The 26,822-nt window shown below is 41.0% G+C and overlaps 1 protein-coding gene across 2 annotated transcripts in view; it reads right to left on the bottom strand.

The window, feature by feature from the left end:
- Positions 1–26,822, bottom strand: part of plppr2b (phospholipid phosphatase related 2b) — a 48,454-nt gene that overhangs the window by 18,302 nt on the left and 3,330 nt on the right. For both annotated transcript variants that reach the window (XM_080462773.1, XM_080462774.1), the window contains exons 2-3: positions 25,677–25,787; positions 10,506–10,694 (exon numbers count right to left, since the gene is read on the bottom strand). In XM_080462773.1, the coding sequence (XP_080318899.1) occupies positions 10,506–10,694; positions 25,677–25,787 (300 nt within the window). The remainder of the gene's footprint in view (positions 1–10,505; positions 10,695–25,676; positions 25,788–26,822) is intronic.

Below are 26,822 nucleotides of genomic sequence, written 5' to 3'. Positions count from 1 at the left end.
TAACAGGAGAAATTATCTCCATGGATACACTGAATGTTATTATTTGTTTATTTGTTGGTTCCATTACAAATAATGATGAAAAATAAACCTCGGGAAGCTGACTGGAGGAAGTTGAATGAATCAAACAATAGATTTGCATTAAAGACAATGTTTATTTCCCACAGTAAGAAGTAGCACATAAAGTACCTTCTCTCCTCTCAGTTCATCAGGAACAATGTGCGATGACCCAGTTTTACTAGTGTGCCATACATTCCTTCTTTAAAAGATATTGTTTGCAATGGATCACATTAGGTTAGATTCAGATAAATTCTATGTAATGTACATTGAAGCAAGGTGACAAATAGTTTTTAATGAATCTAAAAAAAAAAAAAATTAAAGCTAAACCTAAACAAACTGTGACTGTGTCATGTATTTACTTTGTAATACTCAGCACTTGTAAATGGTGAATTGATTACACATATATAGCTTTTCCATGGCATTGCCAGTCTTGAAAGAGCTTTACATAAGTCACATTGATCCATTCACACACACACTCACACTCCAGTGGTGCCGTGCAATGCACTCAGCCTCGTCATTGGGAGAAACCAGGGTTCAGTCTTGCTCAGAGGCACTTTGACATGCGGACGAGGGGAAAAGTGAAAACTGTTGTAGAGCTGCTGTCTGTCAATATCCTCTTCCATTAACTTACTGCCCATATCTAGTGACTCCACTGCAGAGCGGCCCTGTAACCATTTAACATTAGATTATATCCACAGTAACTGTGCTACAGATTCTAAATCAGCATTAGTTCACTTTTGTTCCTGTAATTGCTGTCTGCATGTTGCTATTACCAACAGTCAAACTTTAGCTTCAACCTTGACCCTCAGTCATGTCACAGATCCACAGTGCTGAAAGCTCTTACTATTTTTACTTACACTGACCCCAATACTTTATAAAGACCTGAATCTGTTCAACGTCTGATTTTCAGTAACTTGCACAAGAGCGGCGACGCTTCGCTTGGCTTCATTCATTTTACTTGTTTCCCGTCATCTCCGTCCTTTCCTTTCCTCCAGCAGATGTCCTGAGCTCTTTGCACTGCTCCAAATCATCAGTTCGCCACTTGTCAATGCTGTACTACTGCCCCTCATTCTCCTAATCAGTTTGCAAGTTTGCCACTCTGATCCCCAGCAAGACTCTGCTGAGAGACCTCATTATAGAAAACCTCTCTCCAGTACCATAGACACACAACCCCGGTTCAAAGGCTCTTTTACAAGTGGGTTTTTTTTTTTAATCCCTTATTACCATTTTTCACCACGAAAGATTGTGCATGTACCAGGTAAACAAAATAAATATATCTATAAATATCTATGATCTATGGACCCATATAACCTCACACTGTGGTGGGTGGTGAAGCACATCGTCATGCATGCACTTCGCCAAGCCAAATCACAGAAATGCATAAAATCAATCATGCATACTTGTGTAAACACTGCCACAGGACAGGTTCATGTTCAAAACCCAGTTCCAGCAATAACATTTGCAATGGCAGATTTCTTGCTTCACCAAACTCATTTAACGTCACTGTCAAAAGTACTTTTGTAGCTTCTTTTCTGCCAGATATCCTTGAATAGAATAGAATAGAATAGAATAGAATAGAATATTTTATTAATCTCACAGGGGAATTCTTTGTGACATTGCTCCACACATAAAGAACACAGAATAAATAGAATAGAGTTAACATATACATAAAACAGAATAGAAGTTAGATAAGAAATATCAAATATCAATATGTACAGGAATACGTGGTTAATCTGTGACTGGCATAGGAATAGACAATGAAACTAACAGAAAAACCCAACAACACTACTTCCAAAGACGAATTATAATCTGTTTGCCACAGGATTGAAGGATCTCCTGTGGCACCCTGTACTGCACTTTGGTGGAACGAGTCTGTTGTTGAAGGAGCTCCTGCTGTTGTCCAGAAATCATGAATGGGTTGAGAATCATTGTTCAGCATGGACTTCAGTTTGGACCGGATCCTCCTCTCTGAGACCACCTGTACAGAGACCATCTCCACCCCCACCACGTCACTGGCCTTTCTGATGAGTTTGTTGAGCCTGTTGCTGGCGGCCACCCTCAGCCTGCTGCCCCAGCATGCTCACCACCACAGACTCATAGAACACCTTCAGCAGAGTGCAGCAAATGTCGAAACATCTCAGACGCCTTTAAAAAAATAGAGATGACCCTGGGCGTTCCAGTGTTTATAACCCTGTCTAGTTTGTAGTCAATGTACACTCCCAGATGTTTTCAGTCCTCCATAATGCACTGGCCCCCTGGTGATACATCCAGCTACTGCAGAGTCATCAGAGAACTTCTGGAAATTACAGCTCCCAGTGCACTAGCTGAAGTCCATGGTGTCGAGCAGGGGTTCTCCTGGTCCTGGAGGGCCGGTGTCCTGCATGTTTTAGCACACCTCAATCTGATGTTGATGTTATCATCAAGCTTGTGAAAAAGCCAAGTAACGAGGCCTTACTGCATTCAGGTGTGTTGCAACTTGATCCACCTTCTCGCCCAGCAGAGCCGGCCTGATGGTGTTGAAGACACTTGAGAAGTCAGAGGACATGACTCTCACAGTGTTGGCCGGTCTGTCCAGATGGACGTAAATCCGGTTGAGTAGGAAGATAATGGCGGCCTCTCTCCCGATCTAGATTAAGTCCAGGTGAGGCTTGATGAGGGGCCGGAGCTGCTCCAGGACGAAACTCTCCAGGGTCTTCATGTGGGACGTCAGCACCAGATAGGCTTCACACCCTTGTTTCAATTTCTGATTTGCCAAAACATCATGGTGAAGGCAAACCATGGCTATAACAGCCAAATTCACAAACAAACAACAGCTGGAGTCTTCAAATTGAAATCAACAGGATAACTCCCAAGCTGGTTTTCGATTCCAGAAAGTGATTAATGAATTTTCATTGATATACGCAAATCTGTACACTTAAAATCTGAAGGCCCCTAGATTAGAAACTTCTCTTATAGAGAGAGTGTAGATCATGTAGATCCCTGGTTTCCTCACAATCTGTTGTTTGGGAATGAGTTTCTGTGTGACACCCAGATCTTTCCTCCCACTCAATAATTCTTTTCAATCCGCCTCTGTCTGTCATGTGTGACTCCATTATTCATAAAGGATTATTTCAAGGCTTAACAATATGCAAACTTCTGGTCAATTTGCATAAGGGCATTTTCTGCATGCTTATGTACTCACAGTTCCATGCCTGTGTGATCTGATATGCATGATGTAACTAACTGCTGTGTGTCGGAGCAAAATGTTGATTGCAGACATAAACTAAATAGATACCATGTTGTCAACATCTATGATGACACTTATCTAACTTCAGACTTTATAAGTGATAGTGTGAATGGACAATTCTGTGAAATGATGTGTGTGAGACCAGATTTCTCCTGCACTGTTTGTCAAGAATGACAAGTGATTACAATAACAATAGAAGTTTAATATAGAAGAGAGAAAGGCGATAAATGAGAAATGCAATAGCTTGGATTTTCCAAATGGCTTCATTTGACAACCATTAGCATAACAATAGCACAATCGGGGAGCATGATGGCGGCATTTTATCCTGTGCGAACTTTGCCGTCATCTGCCTCACCTATACTTCTGAGCTGATCTGAGCTGAGAAACCAATTTCCACAAGTGTTTATGACAGAGACGGAAAAAGGTGTTGTTGCCTACAGTTAGATCTGACAGTTCCATCTTATTTCCAATGTGCAATCAGGGAAATTGGATTTTGTGATACTGCCGCATTACGGCACAGCAGGGAATGTAGTTTTGTGGTTGCAGAAGTGTCTCCGAAGCATAATTGGATTTTTCCTGGGGCTTGGTGACAGCACATTTACTGACTGTTAGACCAAAGTAACCCATTAATCATCAGGGGCAGAGTCAAGCTGCAGCCCAGGTTTGAGGGTCGACACCTTTGCCTCTCATCAAGAGTGCTGAACTTTCAGAAACAGGGACAATCGGAGGGTTGTTAATGACGGAAAATGGCAAAAGTGTTGTCACAAAATTCGGCTGTATTGCTAATTCTGGTGGATATGGGATGTTGAAGCCTAACTGCAAACACTTGAACCTGTACAGGCCAGTTAAATTATAGTGGAAGCTTTGTTAAGAAGCATTATATGATGTATAAAAACAGAAAGTTTGCATGGCAGATGAAACTATTGGTGCTTGAATACAAGATACAACCAATAATACAACCATACAATGTTTTTTTTTCCATGATTCCAGCAATTGTAAAAAAAAGAAGAAAAAAGAAAGAAAACATGTGTGAAACCTTGTTTTGAGTTATTAGACATTTTTGTTTGTTTCCGTTTTGCCACTTGTGAGTACTAAATTTGTGTTGTTTGAAACTTCAGTGAACCTCCTTCTAGAGGAGAAGCTGCCTTTTTGTTAGAACTCTATCTTTGTATAGTTAGCCAACAGATTTTACCACTAAATAACAAGGTGAACAATCTTGAAAAACTCCGGATTCTCTCCCTTCGAGCTTCAGCATGCCGATCGGAATTCAGTCCAGAAATTTAAATATGAATTTTCTTGACTTTTTTCATGCTTTTTCCCTTTTTTGGGCCCTTTCAAATCGTCACAAAGTTTTTGAAGTTATGATGAGAACAATGAGATTTCCCTGCATCAAGAGCCCACTTGATAAACTATGGCATGACCGGATATAATGGTCTGCCTTCATGGTTTACCCCAATCCTCGTCTTTCTGTCAAATGCAGCTGTATTATGCACGGAGCCTCTTCCCAAGGTTTTAACAGGCTGGAGGAAATGAGCTAAGGACAACAAACAGCTGCTGAAAGATATTGTAATGCACCTTTTATCTTTTTTTCTTCCTCTTTGTGCTCATCTATGGTGGCTTTAAGGCTTCTTTGTGTGTTTTTTAACCTGTTTTCTGATTCCGTTAACACTGTGAACACTTTCCGTCTCTCCTCCCAGCGAGTGCCCTTGCTGTGCCTTCTCACGCTGTTTGAGAGGCTTATATTTAGCAGTACCTCTCAAGGGCAAAAGTATTTTGCATTATGCTTTCGACCCACATAATATAAATGAGAAACAAGCCTACATGTTACACTGCGCGCCATTCATGTGCTCCCACTTGTATTTCCGAGTGTACGTGTGCTCATTTGACACAGTGTGGATCTCAACGTGCTGCCGAGGCTCACATTGTGACACAAGCATCTTAAGCCTGCAATTACCGTTTGATCCTCAGATTGGAAGCAGCTTCAGCGTTACAATCGACAGGTGGGCCAGGGCACGCAATCTGCGCATGCACAAGGTCTCCGTGACACGCATCTGAATGCACAAATAATTACCAAATGATTCAAAATAGCTCTCTGACCTGCTCTCTTTGAGCGAGCTTGACATGGAAATAAGGATGATAGCTCAAATGTCATCCGTAATGCACACTGTGTCGGTGTTGAACACATGCAGACCGTGCTACATGTGATTATACCCTGTGTGTCTGGGTGTATTTTATTGAAACGATACCAACGAAGAGTCATGAAGATGCTCCTACACATGCGCATACACACAAGTTCTCCCTCTGCTTGCACACACAAAGGGTTTTTCAGTACCAGTGGAGGAGTAGATGTGCGCTGTCATCCACCCACACACTTACCTTCACTGTTGCACTGATGAACTGAAAACCTGCAGCATTTTTTGCCAAGCGCCACACACAAGCGCCTCCGTTTCACTGTAAACTCACTTCCTCTCTTCTCGTCTGTGCTGTAGCATTCAATATCATCAAGTATAACGCCCGTGCACACAAACACACAACGCTGCCTGTCTTGTTCAGACCGGAAAGGTCCAGTGAAACATAAAAGAGCTCCTCTGTTTTTAACATGGTCACTTTCAGGATACATGGGAAACTTTAAATCTGTGCTGCGGGCCTTTATACCTGAACCAAATTACATTTCATCCCAATTAAACCATTACCATAGACTTAAAGTGACAAGAAGTGTTACAGAAACTCAAATAGTTTTTAAGCAACTGTTCAAATCAGTTGCTGTAAATATTCAGAATTATCACACTATCAGCTTCTAACTGCATCCCACCATCATCTTTAGAAGACAAAACCCAAGCTCTAGGATGTGTTATTTGTGTTCACTTAATTTTTTTTATGCGGTGTATAACCTTTTTTTATCTGATTAGAAATGAACCAACAGGTCCTTCGAATATAAAAAGTCAAAAATAAGAGAAAACAAAAATGGATATAAAAACTAATACACTGTAATAGAGTGAAAGGTAGAGTGATACTGCAGTGAACAACAAACACATTGGATCAGAATTTATTGGAGATTAGTCCTCATCTAGGCCTGAATAACAAAGCTTTTGTTTCAGATTCAGTGTCATTTGTTATTACGCACAGAGTTTATCCATCGGGCACTTGCATAAATATGAACACAAATTTGTAAACTCCAGACAGAAAAGTCTATTGCACTACTTAAACATTCTTGCTACGAGACAACAATGGTAACCGCTTATATCACAGATTTAAGCACTTTATATGATGAAGTCACTTTCACTCGTTCACACACTGACACATCAGTGAAGAACTCTATCGGGAGGGTTAAGGACACATATAGCATACGGAGAGTTCAAACCACCAACGTTGGCACTGGAAGACGACCTGCTTTACCAACTGAGCCACAGCCACACGTGTACTGCCACAGAAGACTCTAAGTGTTTGTGTGCTCTACGTTTTGGGAACAAAGTCAGGGAGAAAAAAATAATTTTTGTTAGTATGTTCCTTTTGCCCTTTGGAAATTAAATAATGTTGATTAAAAAAACTATGTTTAACATGGTGATGGTGACGTGATGTATACCATGTGTCACAACTTTGAAACCTGGAAGGGTGTGCGAGGATAATGACCAAAGGCTCAGACACTGAACTGTAAAAACAGAAGTCTAACTTGAAAAGATGACACAAATAAAGTAAACATGCATGCAGGATGTACGCTGCCCTCGCCCTCAGTAAGCTGGGATCGCCCTGCGACTCTGAACTGTATAGAGCAGTGCGGAAGATGGAAGGGGGAATGAAGCGCTGACAAAAGACACGTGAACTGACAAAGACAAAACCAGAGAGTGAGGCTACCAGGAGACACAGTGGGCTACAAGGAAGGAGTACACTCAGAGAAAGACAAACGGAAGATGCAGCAACAAGATACAAGACAAAAGACCATAGAAAGTTCACGGGAAAACCGATAAACTAAGGATTAAGACACGACAACATGACAAGTTATAAAAAAGAACCTAGGTAAACAAAAACAGGAATTTCATTAGAAACAGGGAACCAGGAGGGAAAAAAACACACCATGGTAAACAGATAAATGACAAACACCAATGATCATCACTTGTTGTATTGAGATATAAATTTGCGAGATGTGCAAACTAAAAAGACAAACAAAAAAACAGAGCAAACAAGATAAAATATGACACCGACACACCAGGACTGCAACAATAACTTACATTAACATTGGTGTTTGCTGGACTAAATGTGATGATATATTCTCGAGCTGACTGAATACCAATACATTGAAAGATTAAAAGGGGGGGAAAAAAGAGTTGAAACCCCAAAAGAAAAGTTACACAGTTTGCACACAGAAAACCCCAGGGTAAGGTCCTTCTGGCTCTGGATGCCTGTCACATCCTGTTTCTGTCCCTTTCAGTTCTTTGTCAGGTTTCATTCACCGCAGTGGAGATTCAAGACTTTTCAAAAGAAAAATCACAATGGTTGTTTGATGCGGGAGCTGAAGACAGAGTACAACATGGACAGGCCAATAGCCCATCACAGGGCAAACAGACAACCACACACAGTCACATTCACACTTATGAGAAATCTTTAGTCACCTTTTAACCTCGAGTGCACCTTGTACAAGATTGTATTAACGTCATAATTCCACCAGGGTTTGTTTCAGTCAGACTGAACCTGACCAGACACTGTAAACAAGATTCATAAACTACAACATTAGAACAATACAATGCACATTTGTAATTGTAGTAAACACAAAAATCTACCTTAAACGCAATTCACTACAATCCAGATCTACAGGATTTATACTCAAAAGTTCAACAGATTTAGTTCATGTTGCTGCAATATGAAGAAAATACGTGTGCTCCATCTATTTTACTGACCCAGATAGAACGACTAATCTTATAAAACCTTTGGCACAGTCCTTTGTGACTCTGAAGCGTGTGTTGGAAAGCCCAGCAAATTACCTGTGGCTGTTTTCTCAGAGATACAACAACACACTTCTAAATACAACATGGTTCACAATAATCTGGGATGTGTACCAAAAGGCTAAAAGTAGTGGTCTTGAGTTTTGATGTGTCGAATCTACTGCTGCCATATTTTCGTGTTATCCGTGCTCTACCACAACAGCTTCAAACTGGCCTCATCAGGTCCTTCTGAAGTCAAACAATGACCCCCTCCGAAAAGGGAAGTACACCGGTGTGTGGAGGAGTGGAGGATTCTACATTTCCGGTTTGATTTAAATAAACTGGAGTGTGATTCACTGTAAGGGTAGTTTTTTTTTTTGTGTTAATCCTGCAATCCAACTCTAGTGCACAAAAACAAAAGGCCAACTTGAGGTCTGCCACAAAGGAAAACCTTAAAAGCTTCAAATACTAGTCTGGGAGGCTAACCCTGTAGGTTAGAATGTCCTGCTGCAATAGGCATAATTGTAATACGCAGGACAGCTGCCACCAGGGATATACACCGGATATATAAGAGGAACTGTAGTTTCCAATGCCACAAACTTTTGGCTACCTTTTACAACCTTTTAAGGAATTACCACATAGTAAGAAAATACCGCTGTCACAGCACAACCACTGGAATAACAACTTAAAATCATTCATACTGAGCAAGATAGCGTGGTGGGAGGTTATATACCCCATTATAGTTGCATACTTGTATGTCCCCATCAAAATTAGACACTGAGACGGAAGCAGAAATGTCAAATAGTGTGATGGGAAAGAGAAAATGCTGTTGATTTTCTGGTGGGTTCAAATATAATCTCAAGCCTTCACAGACACACTCCACACACGCACATGAAGTTTTTATATTCTATTACAGCAAACATCGGCACTGTCTGCAGGAGAACTCGTTCATTTTCTGTTCGCGGCTTGGTGTCTGAGTCAAATTTGATGGAAAAGTTATATGAATATCAGCCTCTTTATTGTATCTGAACAGGGACTCGTGGGATGGAGTGGTATCTTGGAGCGAGAGAGAACACAGATGCTCTGACGTTCAAAAAAGCCGCTTTACTCTCCAGGCAAAATCACGCCACTCCGCTCCCACTCAGCACAGCTCACATACCCTGCTTCTCCCAACCTCCAACTATTCAAGTCCAGGCAACCCTCTGAGCAGACAACCGTACAGAAATAAACACATACACCTGTACATCTGCTTTCAGAATAAGAAGATCATGAAGTGTCTCCTTGAGGATAAATCAGTCCCATACCCCTGACAACATGCTTTAACACAAACAATCGTTTCTATAGAGATTCTAGACTGAGTAAATAGCCCAGTCCATTGGATAAGACGATTGGGAGTGTCTCATCAGCACAGCAGAAAATGACCCAGGACTGCCAGAACATGTATGCGTGATACTCTACATGTGACCGTGATAAGGAGCGTTACACCCCAATTTGTGGCTCAGAGGCAGATGTGTCGTAACGCCACTTAATTGTAGGACATCAAAGAGACAAGCCCTGAGGGACAAGACAGAAGTCATGGAGATGTAGCTTTGATGAGGATGCTATGTTTCATTATTAATGACATCCCGCTGTGCTGATGATGAGAAACTACGACTGCTTTTATTGAATTCAGCATATATTTCAAACAAACAACAACACTTTCTGCTGTTGGAAACAGCGTTTAGAATGCACACGTTATTTAAGAGGACTGTTCAAGTAGAGTAGTTGAGCAATTCTATGTCTGAATCACTGCACTATCATGCACAGACTGCAATTCTGAACTGGTGTGTGAACATTAAAGATAGTGCATCTGCACGCATCGTCGGTGACAATAACGAAAATGTCCCCCTTGTGCAAATAAGCAAAAACATTCAGAGCTGATGTTTTAATGGGTTCTAATCGCCTGCAGACTTGAAATCAGAACAGACTCTCTGTATATTGGAGCTCTCGTTGACTGCTCTACGGAGGACAAATATAGTGCACGTTGCCATGGTTATGACAGAGAACGCATCCACACAAACAGCACAGAGAGACCACGAGGACGCACACCTACACATATCTCCCCTCTTTCAATCCACAAACACCACGTGCAGATAAGGAGTAACCATCTGTGTTTCTGTGTGTGTGGGTCTTTAGTGGAGATCAATAACGTTTGCATTATTGCCAGTATTTGTCGTGCCTGAAATATGTAAGCGTGAGCACGGCAAACACCTGTGGAAGTTGATTTTTTTTCTTATTTTTTGAAAAGAAGCCGAGAAAAGACTCACCGTCACAGTGGGGATGGCGGTGACGAGGGAGTAGACGAGGACAGGCGGCGCTTTGCTGTTGTCCTCTGGTCCCGGGTTGGGCTTGGAGTAGGCTTTGTCGAAACAGAAGAAGCCCTGGATGTGCACGGGGAACGTGTCCGTGTATTCAAAGTAGTACGCCAACAGAACGGTCCCTGCCATGATGACCAGCTGGAAATAAAACATATTGGTTCCAGCTTTAGGATTAGATCCACGGGAGGGTGTAGGAGTTAGAAAAGAAAAGACAGATGGAAAAAAGAGAAGTGGAGAGAATTGCCACAGATTTCAAAAAAAAAAAAAAAAAGCGAGAGAGAGAGAGGGAGAGATTCTATTCCCTTCACAGAGCAAAATGATGGATGCTCCCGTAATGTGTAAAATGAATCAAGTGTGCGTGGAGAGATAGTCTGGGTAGAGGATGAGTGGAAGAGGGAGGGAGGTAAAGATAGAGTCAGAGGGAGACAAATAAGGAGAAGGACGGATGGAGAGGAGGAATGGGAGCAATGACAGAAACAGAGTGAGAGAGAGAAAGAGATCCTTTCAGCGGTGTCAGTATGCAGAGTGGGAGGGTAAAGAAACAAATGGTGAGCCATCAAAGAAAAAAAGACCTATATGGAGGAGCAGAAGAAGAACTGCAGAAGAATGGAAGTGTTGGGGGGGCACAGCTGGATGAAAATGAGATGAATAGTGAAGAAAACAGAAGAGAAACAACCCTGGTCGAGCAGTCGTGTGTGTGTGTGTGTGTGTGTGTGTGTGTGTGTGTGTGTGTGTGTGTGTGTGTGTGTGTGTGTGTGTGTGTGTGTGTGTGTGTGTGTGTGTGTGTGTGTGTGTGTGTGTGTGTGTGTGTGTGTGTGTGTGTGTGTGTGTGTGTGTGTGTGTGTGTGTGTGTGTGTGTGTGTGTGTGTGTGTGTGTGTGTGTGTGTGTGTGTGTGCGCGCGTGCGTGCGTGCGTGCGTGCGTGCGTGCGTGCGTGCGTGCGAGTGACATAAGTTTGTGCCATCCTGACATAATATAAAACTTAAGTTTCACATAAAGCTCCGGCCATGGAGCGTAAAATATGACCTTCATAACTGTTAAACATATAAATAATATATTTGTATTAGGAATTCATAACATACCGCGTGAGGGTGAAGCGAGTAAGACGGGGTGATAAATATAGAAAGCATGGTGTTCTGGACAGATGAGACAGATGCAAGAGCTCTAATTATTCATTTCTACTCCAGTAACCTGCTGTAACACGTTTACCTAATTCTCAGCAAAAAAAAAAAAAAAAAGGGAATAATTAAAAAAAATTTAAATGGAACTTTTTACAAGCTGGTATAATTTTGCCCTGCATAGAGAAATGATTTACGTGTATGCAACAATGCTTCTCGGTAATAGATGTTATACTATTATAAAGTCACTTTATTCCTCTTTTAAATGGTTCCACATTAAGAAGCATGCATTTGTGGGATGAGCAGCAGAGCTGACTATGCAGTTTGTATCCATAATAATGTTTACCCGCTCTCCTGAGTCAATGTCAAACAGGCAACCACCATGAGGAGGAGGAGGAGCTGCAGCGGCTGTGATTTGTTCTTCTTCATACTACTGAGGCTTCTGTTTGGTAGGTGTATTCATCCCAACCACCAACCATCAACAAACTCCTGAGCAGGGAAGCTGTGCATGTTCCATAGAAAGGAAATGAACCAACTTTCCAAATGGTTTAATATTTACTGCCAACATTATTTGAATAAAAATAAGTAATCTACCAAACTGTCCTTTCTTTTTGTGAGCAGTTTGTAGGAATATATACTTTTTCACTATAAATGGCTAAAAGCAGATTAGTGTGGTCACATTCTGCAGCCCTAGTGTGTTCCTAGATGAACTTCAGTTGAATGTGAATGAGTTTATCAGCGGCCAAACATAAGGAGCCTCGGCTCACAGCCTGAGCTGGTTTACCGCTTCAGGGACAGAGAGGCAGGCCAATGGTAACTTATTTCTCCCTTCAATATAAAGTGGTCATGAATTGCTGTCCAGAAAATCCAAATAAATTATATAATTGTTATTAACACATCAAAAACAGGGTTCTACAGTTGTTTTCAAATGCACAAAATAGAGGTTGCAACTCCATAGTTCATCTTCCATCCGTCTTCTATACCCTCGCACACACAGGTAGAAAACATGCAAACACCAGACAGAAAGGCCCGGCTTGTATTTGAACCCATTACATTGTCACTGTAATGCGAGAGCACAAACCACAGGAGGCAACACCGAATAGTAAAGGTGGATTTCATCACCCCGAGGACAATGGTGGACAAAAACATGAGCGTGTTTAAGCAAATAAAAACCAAACAAAATTTTAAAATATTAATAGTTTTTTTTTTACCAGTCCATATTTACCCGTTTCTAAGAACAAATGTATTTTTTTTTTCTTCAACAGTCTGGTCAAGTGGTCATTGTAAGAATGAGAGATGTTTTACAGCTCCCAACTAGGTGGATGAGTTGGCGTAACACATTGCACAGTGCTATTATTGAATTTGGTGAAATCAACATGTTACACCCCATCCAAAGAATTTCGGACGTGTTGATGTATATTCATCTATTTGCTGTAACTTCTTTATCAAAACTGAAACGGCAATAGAATTTTGTATTACACCAACAGAGTAATGCCAAAAAAAGAAAAAAAGAAGAGTCATTTACAATGGCCTATTTGTATCGGCTTTAATACATGTATTTTAAATGAGTTTTTATTGGCTATGGTGGAGAAATGTGTTGGTGATATAGAGCACAAAACAGGAGAGGTTTCACAGAGGCAGATGGCTGTAAAAGTGACAAACCACTGAGAAAATGTCCTGCAGCATGTTTATCCTCCTCAGCAAAGTGACAGCAGACCCACATGGGCCAACGCTATAGGGACGGGATGTTACGTGGAACACTTTTCTGCTTTCTTACACAGTGAACAGTCACAATGCAGACAAGCGAAAGCAAGGAAGAGATGGGCAGAGGAACAAAGGGTGACCCGATCTGAACTTTGTTTTATTCAATGCTCTATTATCTGATCTGCTCCACTGTTTGCCACTCTTTCCTTTTTGTAACATTGGCATTGTGACCTGAACTATCTAGTATACTATTCACTGTGGAACCTCGGTAAGAACGGCACACAACTGGTGGGACTAAGTCGTCACTGATAACGTACATTTCCCAAAGCTCATGAATCAATAATCAAGAGGAACACACTAACACATCGAGACATGCCAGAAACCTGTGCAAACATCTGCATCCCGAGCTTTATATGTAGGTCAAGAATATCAAGCAGCTCGTCTTTCTACACCTTTTCTGGTGGTCTCCATCTGCACGTGTTTTCTGTGAGTTTTTCCTTTTTCTGTGCGTGTGTGTGTGTGTTTAGTGTGTGGGTGTGTTTCCATGTGCAGGAAGCGTTTGTCTGCAGGCGTGTGGGTGCATTCCCATGTTTGAGGAGGAACTCTGACACAGGCGCGCTGTGTTGAACATGTCTTTCCATCATCCATTCTTCTCTTCCCCAGAGCTGCAGAAGGCTTGAGGGAGAGCAGCAAGGGAGGGAGGTGTAGAAAGGTGGGAGGAAGAGAGCGAGAGAGAGAGAGAGAGAGGCCAACGAACAACCAACAACACTGAAACATTCATTTGGAGAAAGCAAAAAAAAAAAAAAAAAAAAAAAAAAGAGGGATTCTAAATGCCAAATTGACATCTAGTTTATCTTGGCATGAGAAGTAAAATCGCTGTTTATTTTTATTGCTTTGCCAGCACCACTTTCCAAAAGATCAAGTTTGCAAAATAATTTACAATGAAAAGTTTTTGTTAATTTTGAAACTACGATGTCAGGTAGTGTGTCTCAGTGTATAAAACATGTTATATACATACAATCATTTTGATAAAATATGTGATTTCATTCCATTCTGAAAAATCTTTCTATCTAATCCAAATCTAATTTCATATCCTCTGTAGGAATCAAAATACATCATTTAAATGGGAGCTTATTTATATAAACTTGTTGACTTATATCAAACCCAAAAAGACTGAATTAATCAAAATTTTGCTGAGAATCATTTATTATTTAACTTAAAGATTATATTTTAGCTTCTGTCTCTCTAAGGCTTGCTTTCAAATGTTTGTAATTTCACACCTGCCTCATTGTCCTCTGAGCTGCAATGATGAGAGCTGATTACCCTATGAAGATCACCCAAAAAATCAAAGAGCTGCTCCACTGTGTGAATTGGATTTTATGAAGTCGGGTACGACAGCAAAATTGATTCACATCATATTTCTTTTTAATGCTTTTCCATTGGTTGTTAATACATAAAGCTCATAGCACCAATGAATTGTTTCAGTGCACTGCCAAGTCAATGAATCGGTGGAGCACAATGTGACACTGTCCGGCATGAGGATACCAAGGTCTAAGGTATCGTCGCAATAGTTATTCATTTTTTGGTTTTTTGATTTCTAAAATCTGAGCGAGCAATGATATCACAGTGTATCGTAGCCTAAAGGTTGTAAACCACTAATGTCAGTTAATGCAAACTTCTTTTAAATTGAGTGCTCGACTAGAAAGAGCAAAATACCGCAGTTCTGTTTAAATGAATACATTACTTATATAAAAGACGTAGTAATAAAAACGGTTTTCTTTTTTTTCTGAGAACAGACCGTGGTATATTTCATCATAATTACCTATAATGTGAAGTTTAAACAAAAAGTTTACATTAGATGTTATTTATTTTCCATCCCACATGAACAAATACCCCGTTCCCTCTACATTTTTCAGCAGAAGTCAGTCTAAATTGCCATAAAGGTCAAACCAACGATGAGCTGATGGTTTATAATTAGCAGCAGGGAAACCTCCCGCACAAGTCACCTTGGACAATTAATTTGCATAGAATAATTTCTAAAGCATCTTGTGCACAGATGAAACCGCTCACAGAGTTGCCCATAGAAAAAAGGCCACGGCGGCTCAAAACAGTTTCCTGTCATTCTGTCACAGGTAATCTCCAGATACGCTTTTTCTCTGGATCCTCTCAGGTTTGTCACAATGGACGCTATCATCCAAAAAGCAATTTTTTCAAAATTCTTTTGCCAGAGATCTCACAAATTAATACACGTCCTATTGAGGCTGCCATCTGCGGTTGTGCAGGTAATGTTTTCTGACGAGATGGCCTCCGTTGTGTCAGATAAGTCTACCACCTGCTGCCCCCGTTCAGAGGAGCATTCATGAGGAAAGCACAACCTTTATCTTCATTGTTCCTCAAGAGTTTGGACTGCACTAAACTGCTGTCAAATTCACAATACCTCAAACAAAATCTATGATTTATTTTTTTTTTTTTTGATGTATCATGAATGTAGCTGTTGTCATGCAAAGCTTTAATAGAATATAACAATTCATTAGCTTTAAATCTACAGTGGCCATTTGAGCAATCTGGCTTGGGTTTTAAACAAAGTATATATATGTTATTCACTTAGCCTTTCGATCCCTGAACTACCAGCTCCAGTGTTTAGGGAAGACAAATGATGGATTACGCCGTTATGCAATGAAAGCCGATTTGATTGCACTAAATTTTGTCAGCTCAAATTCAGCCGTGAAGTTGATAGAGTAAGGCACATTGAGGAACATGGACCCTTTTTTAGCTGACCCAGTAAGCTAAAAGGACTTATCAAGCCGTGTAATTAAGGCTTAATGCAGATACCTCAGCACTTCAAAGGGAGTAAAACCAAGAAATCAAAGAGACTAATTCAAGGCTCATGTGACTGTAACTGAGCAAAATATCCTGGTTTTTAGAAGCTCTTTAGAGCCACGGATAATAAAACCTGGCAATAATAAGGCCTTAAGAGGAGGGACAGGGGCGTTAAAATGAGAGCGGGCATCACTCCTGTCTCCTGAGGCAAAACTGTGAGCTCACGTACAGGAGATATGTACATGTCTCCCCTTGGCTTGTGTGGACCGAACAGATGGCCAAAAGAAGTCAACTGATGAAGTCAAACATGTTTACAGAGGGTGAGAATGTGAGGACGGAGGCTGGTGTTGAGATGACAGCGCCCTGCCGGGAGACGATGAATGTCACACTGCTCGGGATGAGACGCAGACATGCTGCTTCATTTTGTTCTCAACATGTGCTGAGTGTGCTTGAATGAGCATCACCTGAAGTATAAAACACGCTGGCAGGCAACGCTTACTTGTTCAGTAATAGGAACACACGGGAAACGTTTCATTTTGACAAAATTGTATGTTATCATGAGTTTATCTATATGCCCCGTGCATATTTGGTACACCTGCACAATTTATCAATTTAGCTCAAGCTTATGTTCAGTTTCACTGACACTTTCATGGACGTGTTAATTAGATGTGTTCACGCTGCATCGCAATCAGAGGTGCTCCTTCTGTGCAGCCTTATTCCTTTCTTTATAACCAAACTAAGAAATCAAACTGATTTAGATCAGTCAAGCCAACAGTCGATTGAAATAATGCATGAATTCACCGTCAGAATCTGACGTGGTTGTGCGTGTTAGACTGTACAGGGGTTTTCCGTTTGTGTGTCACATTGTCTCTGGCGTATAAGTTATTTTACGACACGTATATGAGAATGCATTACTTTCAAATAGGTAGCCGGTACCATCAACATTACTGTCAGCCAGGTTTCAGAGGGCTTCACAGAGTAACCACCCTCACAATATTCCGCAACAAAATCAGACCTAAAGAGGCACAAAATGAGGCTGCGCCCCAGCCCCTTTTGTTTTTGCCTGATTCGGTTTCTTGATGAGCTCACGTAATTACTGTCACGTGATCAGAGCAACTGAATATTTCACACCAACTAAGATTCTCATCTCTCCGAATTTGAGCTGGGGGATCAAAAAGAAAGTGATGTGGAAGTTGCACACATGCATACAGATGAAGTGACACAAACTGCTTTTCTCCCGCACTGAGTCACACGCGCTGCGCTGCTCTCTCACGTCGTCCTCCCGATGAATCACAGGGAAATGTAAGGAACGAACCAAAGCCACCGTTCTCCCTGAAGCATATCATAGAAAAGGCAATAATAACGAGTCAATAAGTGGGCTTGGCTGCCTCCTGGTGTTATTGGATTGTATTGCAGCACACAGAGCAAGACAAGTGCAAGATTGATTCAATAAAAAATAGTGGACAAGCCAGAGGGGTCGAGTTTTAAGGAGAGGATTGGGAGAGGCAGCAGGGGGAACGAGGAGGAAGATAAACAGACGGGTAAAACAGTTAATGAGACATTAGTATATCACAGAGTGATTCAAGGCAAAGCCGAGTGCTCCGCTGGGAAATAAAAGTGAGGGTGAAATCAGAGAGGAGGGAAAAACAGCAGGGAAGAGAAGGTGCGAGAGAGTAAATGAGGATATATGAGAGAGGGTGAAGTGGTGAGTAAGATAAAATACAAAGAGGAAACAAGAGGAAAAAGAAGAGGATCAAAGCAAGCATTCATCTTCTGGGCACCGCATGGCCTCCCCCCTCCCCCCTCCTCCCCCCCCCCCCCCCCCCCCTCCTCTCACAGCTCTTTTGTTTGCGTGATTACTGGGTGTATTTTATCACCATGCCTTGTTTATCTTAAACTCATCTGTTTTTTTTTTCTTTCCTTATCTGTCAGAAACATCTTTCCTCAATCATATTGAAGCCCACGCTCTCTGTGTCTTGCTGCATTTCCCTCAATGTCTCTCAATCATACTCACTGACAAAAGTCTCCACGTATGTGCTCTGTCTCAGCCTCTCAACCTTACAGAGCATCTGTTTAACCTTGTCTCCCTTTTCTACAAACCCTCCCTTCCTTTACGCCAACCAGAAACGTTCAGAGGTGCCTCATGCCGATGAGCTAAATACCAATGAAGAGCACATTTGAACGTTCAGTGCTACACACCAAAATATAAATCACATAATTCCCCAGAATCCCCAGTCTTCAAACACACATGCCCACGCATCTTACAGAAAAGACGAATGAAAGCAGATCTACAAACAGAAGCGAGCGCCTACAATAAGACCCTACAATTGATTTTTTATTTTTTTTTAAAAGCCACCTACTCAGGAATATCAAGAAGTTTAACCGTGTATTATTTTCTAAATATCACACTTGTGATATGAACGTCAGCCTCCATTTTAAATTACATCTGTTTTAAGCAGAGAACAACCTTTTAATTTCATCAGCTGCCCATATCTTGATTTATTACCGTTTTACTTGTTTACAAGTTTGCCGATCTTATCCAGAACAACAGAGAATAATTGTGGATTCCTCAATCCAATAATTGCATGCAACACAGAAAGAAGCCAGAGCGGGGGAAGATTACTATCTATTCAATACTTGCAGATGATATGAACCTACAGTATATTGTGGTATACAGGATCTTTCATCCTTTTTGCTCACTCCCCAAACCCTCCCTCCCTAACGTGATAACAGAAGGGAAGCACTGGAGATAACAAGTGTTTCAAACATCTAGCCAGAATGTTGAGAAATCCCACTGCAGCATGCAGGCAGACAGGCAGGTGCTATTCATGGAGTATGAGAGATAATGAGGAGGAGACTATTGAGAGAATGACGGCAGAATCAACTGTTACTGTGTCTGTGTGGAATCACGTGCAGAATGAAGCGGTAGGGGGATGAATAGAATAGAATTTCTGAGAATTTCTTTAATAAAATGAGCATAGAAACACAAAACAAATTGACAAAAGCTGCACTGCATCTGGACAAAGGAGGATGAAACACATCGCTGCCAACTTTGAGCAAAAAGGCAGGCAAGTACCCAGAGGAAGCTCACACAGTCAGAGAGAGATTCAGGCTGACATGTTAACCACTACATCACTGTCTCCTAAAAATCAGTCTATAACATGTAAGTCAAATGCTTTCAGCATAAAGTTCAAAAACAAAAAAGACAATCATCAATTACGTGAAATGAAATAAAGACACGTAAAAATGAGTCGGTTCGAGAGAAAACATCTATACATTGGAGTTTGCCCGAGTAAAGCTTTTAAGAATGAAAGCATGTTTATAAAAGAGTGAGCAGATACAAGGGATTCAATGCCTGGAGGCAGAAGAAGAGCTCAAGCAATGTCAAGCCCAGCAGGGGGTCTGGATGAAGTAAGCACAGGCAATAAGAGAAGATGCCTTGTTTTAGGCAAGTAGCAGCCTGGTGCATTTATTTTTGAAGCAGCTATGCTTGCCTTAAGACCAAAACCAAAATGGTGAAAAGACGCCGGAGGTCATCTGTGCTCAATAACACAATCACACTAACCACCAGCTCGCCTGGTGTCTCTTGAAATCCATGCAGCTTGCTGGAAATAAAACTGCATCCTGAAAAAGGGCAATGATAGGCATCGAGGCCGAGAGAACAATGCAAACACGTGTAATGTGAGAAAACCGTTCAACTCTGTACGAGTGAAAGGTAACCACTGAAAGACCTTCCGGGATCGATATCCACTAAGCAATGCATGTGGGGTGTGGAAATGGATCCAAATCTAAGGTAGATTATCTCTACAACAAGAGGTTTGTCAGACACTTTCATTTACTTCTACTTTTATAGCGTGAAACCAATTAAAACCTGTTACCACACATTTAGTCTCACTCACATTGCTGTTGAATCTTGAGCGTGAAGGCAGCAGCTGTACACACCGCCCTGCCACTAAACACTGTGACTACAGTACTTGTGGAATTCCATGCCATTTGAAGAACAGTTACCTCGAGCTGAAAAACATTAACTTTGATAGCCATAACATTATGATATCATTATGTAGGTGCCTTGTGGAGGCATGGACTCTGAGACACTGATGGGGTATCTGGCACCAAGCTCTTTGAAGTCCTGTCAGTTGTGAGACGGTTATCTCCACTGTACCACCATGGAACGATCCATGAACTTTCGCCCCCACTTGACCAGTACATTGCTTCTCTTTCCTTTGACATTGTTTGGTGGACGATCACCACTACAGACCAGTGACACATATAAGAGCTGCAATTTTCGAAGGAGACCCTGTTTTTATAGTGGCCTCCAAACCCCTCGCCTAAAAAAATACACAATATATACACCATGGCTATCACTTTTACGGGGACATATTTCTATCGCTTGCATTTATTTATTTTGATAGAGCTTTTCCATGCACATATTTTATGTCTACACTTGTTACTTCTTATAAGTTTCAGGATTGATTTCATTTCATTTCTTGTGTTACTTTTGAGATTCTGACTCCGTCTCTCGGTTCAGGCTCACTGACTTCCCCTCCTCCTGTCTGATCCCTGCCCTGATGTGTCAGATTGCCTTCAAATGGTTTTGGGCTTTCCAGTGTCACATCGTTATCTCATGTGATCTCAAGGATATTTTGACTTTGGTCATTTGGATTTTTATTTATTTTTTGCTTGCTCCAATAAAATTAGCTCCTTAAGACACCAACGTGTCCAGTGTCGTCCTCTGAGCAAACCCTAATAGACTAGTTTTACTTATTGCAGCAACATCAAATGAAGATCTTTGCTTTTCCTCTGTTTTTCATGTGTCCCTGTTTCATGTCTGAGAGTTTTCTCAAATCCTTGCAATTGCCCATCTTATCTGCTTCAATAATAATAATAATAATAATAATAATAATAATAACGAAATTACCTTTTATTTCTTACGCACTTTTCATATTAAAAAAATCTCAAAGTGCTACAAGCCTATTAAAAAAGAACCAGCACATAAAACAACTTTAAAGAAAAAAATCTTCACATGCAGCCGGCAAACTAAGAGATGCTATATTTAAGAGATAATGGTTAATGATTTTACATCTCAATCATCACAAAGGTTTGACTAACGGCTGTTGATTAACATTACTTTGATTTTAGGTATTGATTCCTGCAACCTTGAACTAACTAACTGAGAATACAAAGTAAAGTAGTATTTAAGGCTTCATGCAGACATTTTGCACGCCTACATTTGACTGAACCTTTGGTAGTCTTTGTTCTTCAGAAGTCTTTCCATATAATGTGCCCCTGAACAACACAATGGAACTATAATCCTTTGTTGCCATTAGAAGCTATGCCGTTTCTGAGAGTTGATATTTATCACAAATTTGAATATACAGTATATCTATATAAAGAGAATGTAGCTGTCTTCGTCAAACATATACAGAGTCAATGATTTTGTGAATTCAGAAAAATGGCACAAACATTTGTCCGCTGAATCAGAGAGCGACTGCTTTCAACTGTTTTAGCATTGTAGTATAACACTGTCAGAAGGCCATATAATCAAAATCCAGGCCACAGCATCAAAGATTCAAATTTTTCTTGTTAGTCACACCAACTGACTGACAGTCAGTCTCATCATTTCATTCTCATCATAATCAACCCAGCTCCCTCTGAGACCTGAAGTCTTTGTTCAACTTTTTTTTCCATATGAAGAAATACTCCCCAGTGCCTGTAATCAAACTCTAATGTGTAAAAATGGTGGAGCATTCCCATTACCATGCCTAAACCATAAAAAAGTTTATTCTTCTATCTGCATAATGTTGCAGGAATAATAAGAAATGCTTTGCAATATTCGGAAGATGCAGTTATTATCCACATTTTTCAACTTGCCAGATACGATAATAGACTTTAAGTAGGCGCTCAAAGGATACAAAGTTAAAGCAGAGTTCCATATCATTTGCAACACATTCACAAATTAGTATTCAAATTATTTTTTACTTCCAATTCACGAGAGACTGGTAAATTATTGAAAATGCTCAGATGAGTGTTTCTGCACGGGAGCTGAGGAATTAGAGGTGGAAGAAGTCTAGTACCTTTGAGTATAATCAGAGACGGCACAAGCTGTAGACTTGAAATATTATATGGTCTGAAGCTCGGCGGTCTGTTTATTTTATAGAAGTCAGTGAGCCACAGGAGGATGCAGGCAACAAGGCGTGAGGAAGCAGTGTAGAGGAAGAGGCTTACCAAGTCTGAACCGGGAGTTGAGGCTTAACGGTAAAGCTGCAAAGCTTGAGTACACACTGCAAAGGCTGGGCGCTGTGAGTTTGTGTCTATAATACGTGCATTAACAGACAACAGTGAAGAGTATCGCTGTTGCCCCACCTGATGCTGGGCTACAACTCTCTTGCTGTGAGTAGTTGTAGGCACAGCAAGATCCACTCAAACAGTCCTCTTGTAGTCACTCATACTTTTGCTTGTAACTTTGCTTCAGTACAGACTTTCACAGTCAGCATTGCTGAACTAGATCAAACCAGCTCACACCCTTCCTCCCACCCACCAGTGTCTAAAGCAAGTCAGGAACCAGTCATATCAAAATGACTTTTTAAAGAGGATCCTTTGAAGCTGAGCCTCTGTCGGGCCCCAGACTGGCCTCTTGTGTGCTTTTGCAGCGTGACAGCAGCGACAGCAGCCGTATGGAGCAACAACAGGAGAGAGCAGAAAAAAGGCAGAGAGAGAGAGAGAGAAAGAGAGAGGCAGATGAGGACAGTGTGTCTTTTCATTCTGTGCAGTTGAAAGCAAAGCTGGAAAAATCCTCCTCTTTTGTAAACTGATGTGGCCAGTTTTAATCTAACAGCGGAATAAATCAACATCCGACAGAAGAGGGTCAAAGGCAATATTGTAAAGTGTGAACAGCCTGAAAGAGAGACGTGGTAATCACCGCTAGATATGCTCGACATTACAAGATGTGTGATAAAAGGAGTGATGAACCAGCAGTGAGGCTATGCGAGAAACCGGGAAAAGGGCCGTGGTCAGACGGATAGAAAATGATAAAGGTGGAGGAAGCAAAGGGTGCAGCCAACGGTGATAGGCAGAGACTGAGATTATGAGAAAAGAGATTAAATGAGAGGAGAACACAGAAACAAGATCACAAGAGAGGAAAGGGAATACGACTGGGCGCTTGAATTAAAAAGAAATGGGTAATGAGATGCTAATGTAACAACAAAGTAGAGAATGCCCTCAGGGGGGAGCTATGCTACAGCTAGCTGCTTAAGTATGAACACAGCATTGGGAGGGGGGGTGTAATTTTAAAACACCCTGTATTAAACTTCTGCAACACATGGAGATTAATTCAGGTGTACAAACAGCTATCAGAGTCCAATCAGGTTCACGTCCTCTCACCTCTGGCCATATGTGTGGCGACAAAAGCAAACTCATCCTCTCATTCATGAGTATTACGAAGAAAACATGGGCAAAGAAAACACACCCCACATTTACGTCACCGCATGCCAATGAGGTGTGCTGACGATAAATTCTGTCATAAAAAGGAGCCAATCACAGGAAGAACAGGAGACAACAGAGACAACGGAGAACAGAAACAAGTTGGGAAATATTAAAAATAAATAGATAAATCACAAAGAAATGACAGAGACCTAGGGGGAAACATGAAGCTGGACAGAAGCGCTGAGGAAACTGAGAGGGAAGCAGACTTTCCAGACAGGCGTTTGAGTCAAAGGAGGAGATGAATCTTGAATAATGGAGAGATCTGTGGTGCAAACGATGTAATTACTCAAGGGAATGATTGCTGAAGAGGAGGGAAGCAGAGAGCTGGTATGAGAAAAGTGACTGGGCAGTCCTCAAGAGACTGTCAAAGAGAATACTGGAGGAAAGGAGGAGCACCTCTGACAGACACAAGCCTGGAGATACTACAGATGTACTGTGGGGGAAACAACAACTAGAAAATGGGGTGAAAAATTTCAATTTAACTAGTACTCAAGAGGGCGTTGGAGATGAGCTAATATCAAGGTGCAATGAAAGAAAACAAAAGCAGGCTGAAGGCCCAACGTAAACCTGCAGGGATTGTGTGATATTTTTGCTGAAAAGAAAAGTAGATGGAACTGAGGTGAAGAGGACTGCTGTGCCGGAAGACGTGAAGACTAATGTGTTGAATAAGGCGCAAAGAGCACATGAATAAGCTATGGTAGGATGTGAAGATGACGTTTTGAATCAGCATAAAAGAGCAAAGCTTAACAAAAAAGCAAACCCTTATAGAGATTCACTTATTGAGGTTTTGATATGCATTAAGGTTACAAGTTGCACATGCACACACGCACGCACGCACGGACACACACACACACACGCACATATATATTTGCTTTGTTTTTATAAACCCTGGATGACACCAGTTTATCACAACTTCAGTGTTCATTTTGTTTTAGTTGGTGGTTTAAAAAAACATAAACTGTCCGATTCTATCTTCTGCTCTGTTGTTTGCCTGCAGGCTCTTTCTTTTCTATATAAATTAGGAAGATGGATGTTTTAAGGTATCTTTATATGGCATCAAATCTTTTCCCAACCTTAAACTGTATTCCTTCTCCCCTTGTGTAAGAATGCAAAATCTTTCCTTTTTTTCCCAAATTGAAATGCAAATAACCTTTAAAATGCTACTTCCGTTTATTCTCACATTTATTCAGGGGCTCAAAGGACCTGCAGGTTGAAGCGTGTTCGCAGTCACATGAGCTAATTGGGTTTCCGTTTGTAATTAGGCCAATTAATTAGGCAGTATAGCTGAGGCCATGAGCGCTTCATCGGGTCATTCAGGGATTGCAGGAAGAGACGACTTGCCACAAGAAGAGTGAGAAGGGAAGGACTTGAGACACTTACAAGCAAAAAGGTCACTCGAGGATGTCTTTGTAGTAAGATTCTTTCGGCCTCCCGCTGAATGTTATCACTAAGAGATTCATTCACTGAGGATAATTACCCATTTGTGACAATTTAATCGGATCAATCGCTTCTTTTGGGAGTCAGTGAATTGAAAACAGAGCGTCATTTCCACGCAATTTCCCAAATGACACTGATTGCTGTTAATCTGCCATGAGAAGAGCATGGAATGAAAAAAGAAACCAGTGCAGGAGAGGAGGCGGAAAACTCTAAAGTGTTGCATGTCATGTGAACATCAGCCTGCTCTGTGTGTGTCAAACCTTTTGGACATTTCTATAATCATCATCACCTGCAAAGTAAGCAGCAAACACACAATTCGGTTGGGAACACATCAAATCGTAAGACTGCAGGTTCCAGGTTTTAGTTTAGTCGGGTTGAATATAAAAAAGGTTGTCGTCAGTTATTCATGATGACCGAAAACAAGACACAAGGCACTTTAAAAACGGACTTTCAGCATTCAGGTCGCATCAGACTCAAATCTTCTGATGTGAGGAGAGGGTGACGAGCTAAACACAGCCCTGCATCTCTGAATGAAACGTCTCTTTAACTGTGACACTCACCTCCACAAAGAGGAAGCAGGGCACGATGTAGGTGCTGGTTTTCTGCAGGCCTATGTCTGCCGGAAGGTTCCTCATTGCTCTCCTCTGTGCCGACAACCGGCTGTCAATCATCTGTGGAGGTCAGAGGACATCATGGGGCCTTGGTCATTAGTTTTGTTGCATTTGTGTGGAAAAAAAGGTGAAGCTCGGGCGTAGCGTGCCGAGTTCAACAGCCAAAACTGACATTGAAATCGATTCACACGCACCAAAACATTTCACAAATGTTCACATCATTTGTTTTTGACGATTCGTGAAATGCTTCGGATGCGTCCATGACACAAATGAAAAACGATTGTTTGAAAACAAGCGGAGTCAAAATATAGTGACACTGTGAAATGAGTCAGTTTTATAGTTGTTGTCCTATTCTTATTAAGACAACTTGAAACTCACCCTGAGGCGGTCTGAAGGCTTTCGGATGTGGATAATAATTGTCTTGACATATTTACAAGGAAAGTGACCCGGGTAGCACTTCACTTAGTGACAACAACAACGAGTCAAGTTGCAGACAACACAACAGTGTATGAAGTAGTTCATTTAAACAGGAGCGATTGAAAATAAATCTTAATGTGCTTTTCACAGTTTGCACGTGACAGCAGAGATCAAACAAAGAGAATGTAATTTGGAGTATTCGTCTCAAAATATGCTCCACGCTTAAACAAATACAAACTCTGGTGAGATATCAGTAACCACATGCACAGACAAAAAGATCAATCTGGTCTGAAGTCTTTTTAAACTCTCGGCCCCATGTGTGGGGACTATATCTTCTATCCATCTAGTTAACGGCATGTGTTACATTTAATACCAGCATTATATTCAGTGCCAGTACCCGTGCCTTCAACTTAAAACTAAAAACTGTGTCAGACAATTGTCAGCTTATATATATATTTTACTTTGAGCATTTCAGCATTAAGATGTGGCGATTCTCCCCATTTTAAACGAAATTATAGAAAAATGTAAATCCTTTTTTCTCAATTTCAAGTTATATCAGTAACTTTACTGTTGTATGCACAGCACCAGACATCAGTATATAAAATCATCTAGCATATCAACAAAAAAAATTAAGTCGTTTAAATCAAGGTGTACGTTAAGATGCATTCGTAGGGCAGA

This window comes from Lipophrys pholis (genome assembly GCF_963383615.2).
Source record: "Lipophrys pholis genome assembly, chromosome: 5".
Taxonomy (NCBI): Eukaryota; Metazoa; Chordata; class Actinopteri; order Blenniiformes; family Blenniidae; genus Lipophrys; species Lipophrys pholis.
Note: the sequence above shows the minus strand (reverse complement) of the source record. Positions and strands in the feature narration are given on the sequence as shown.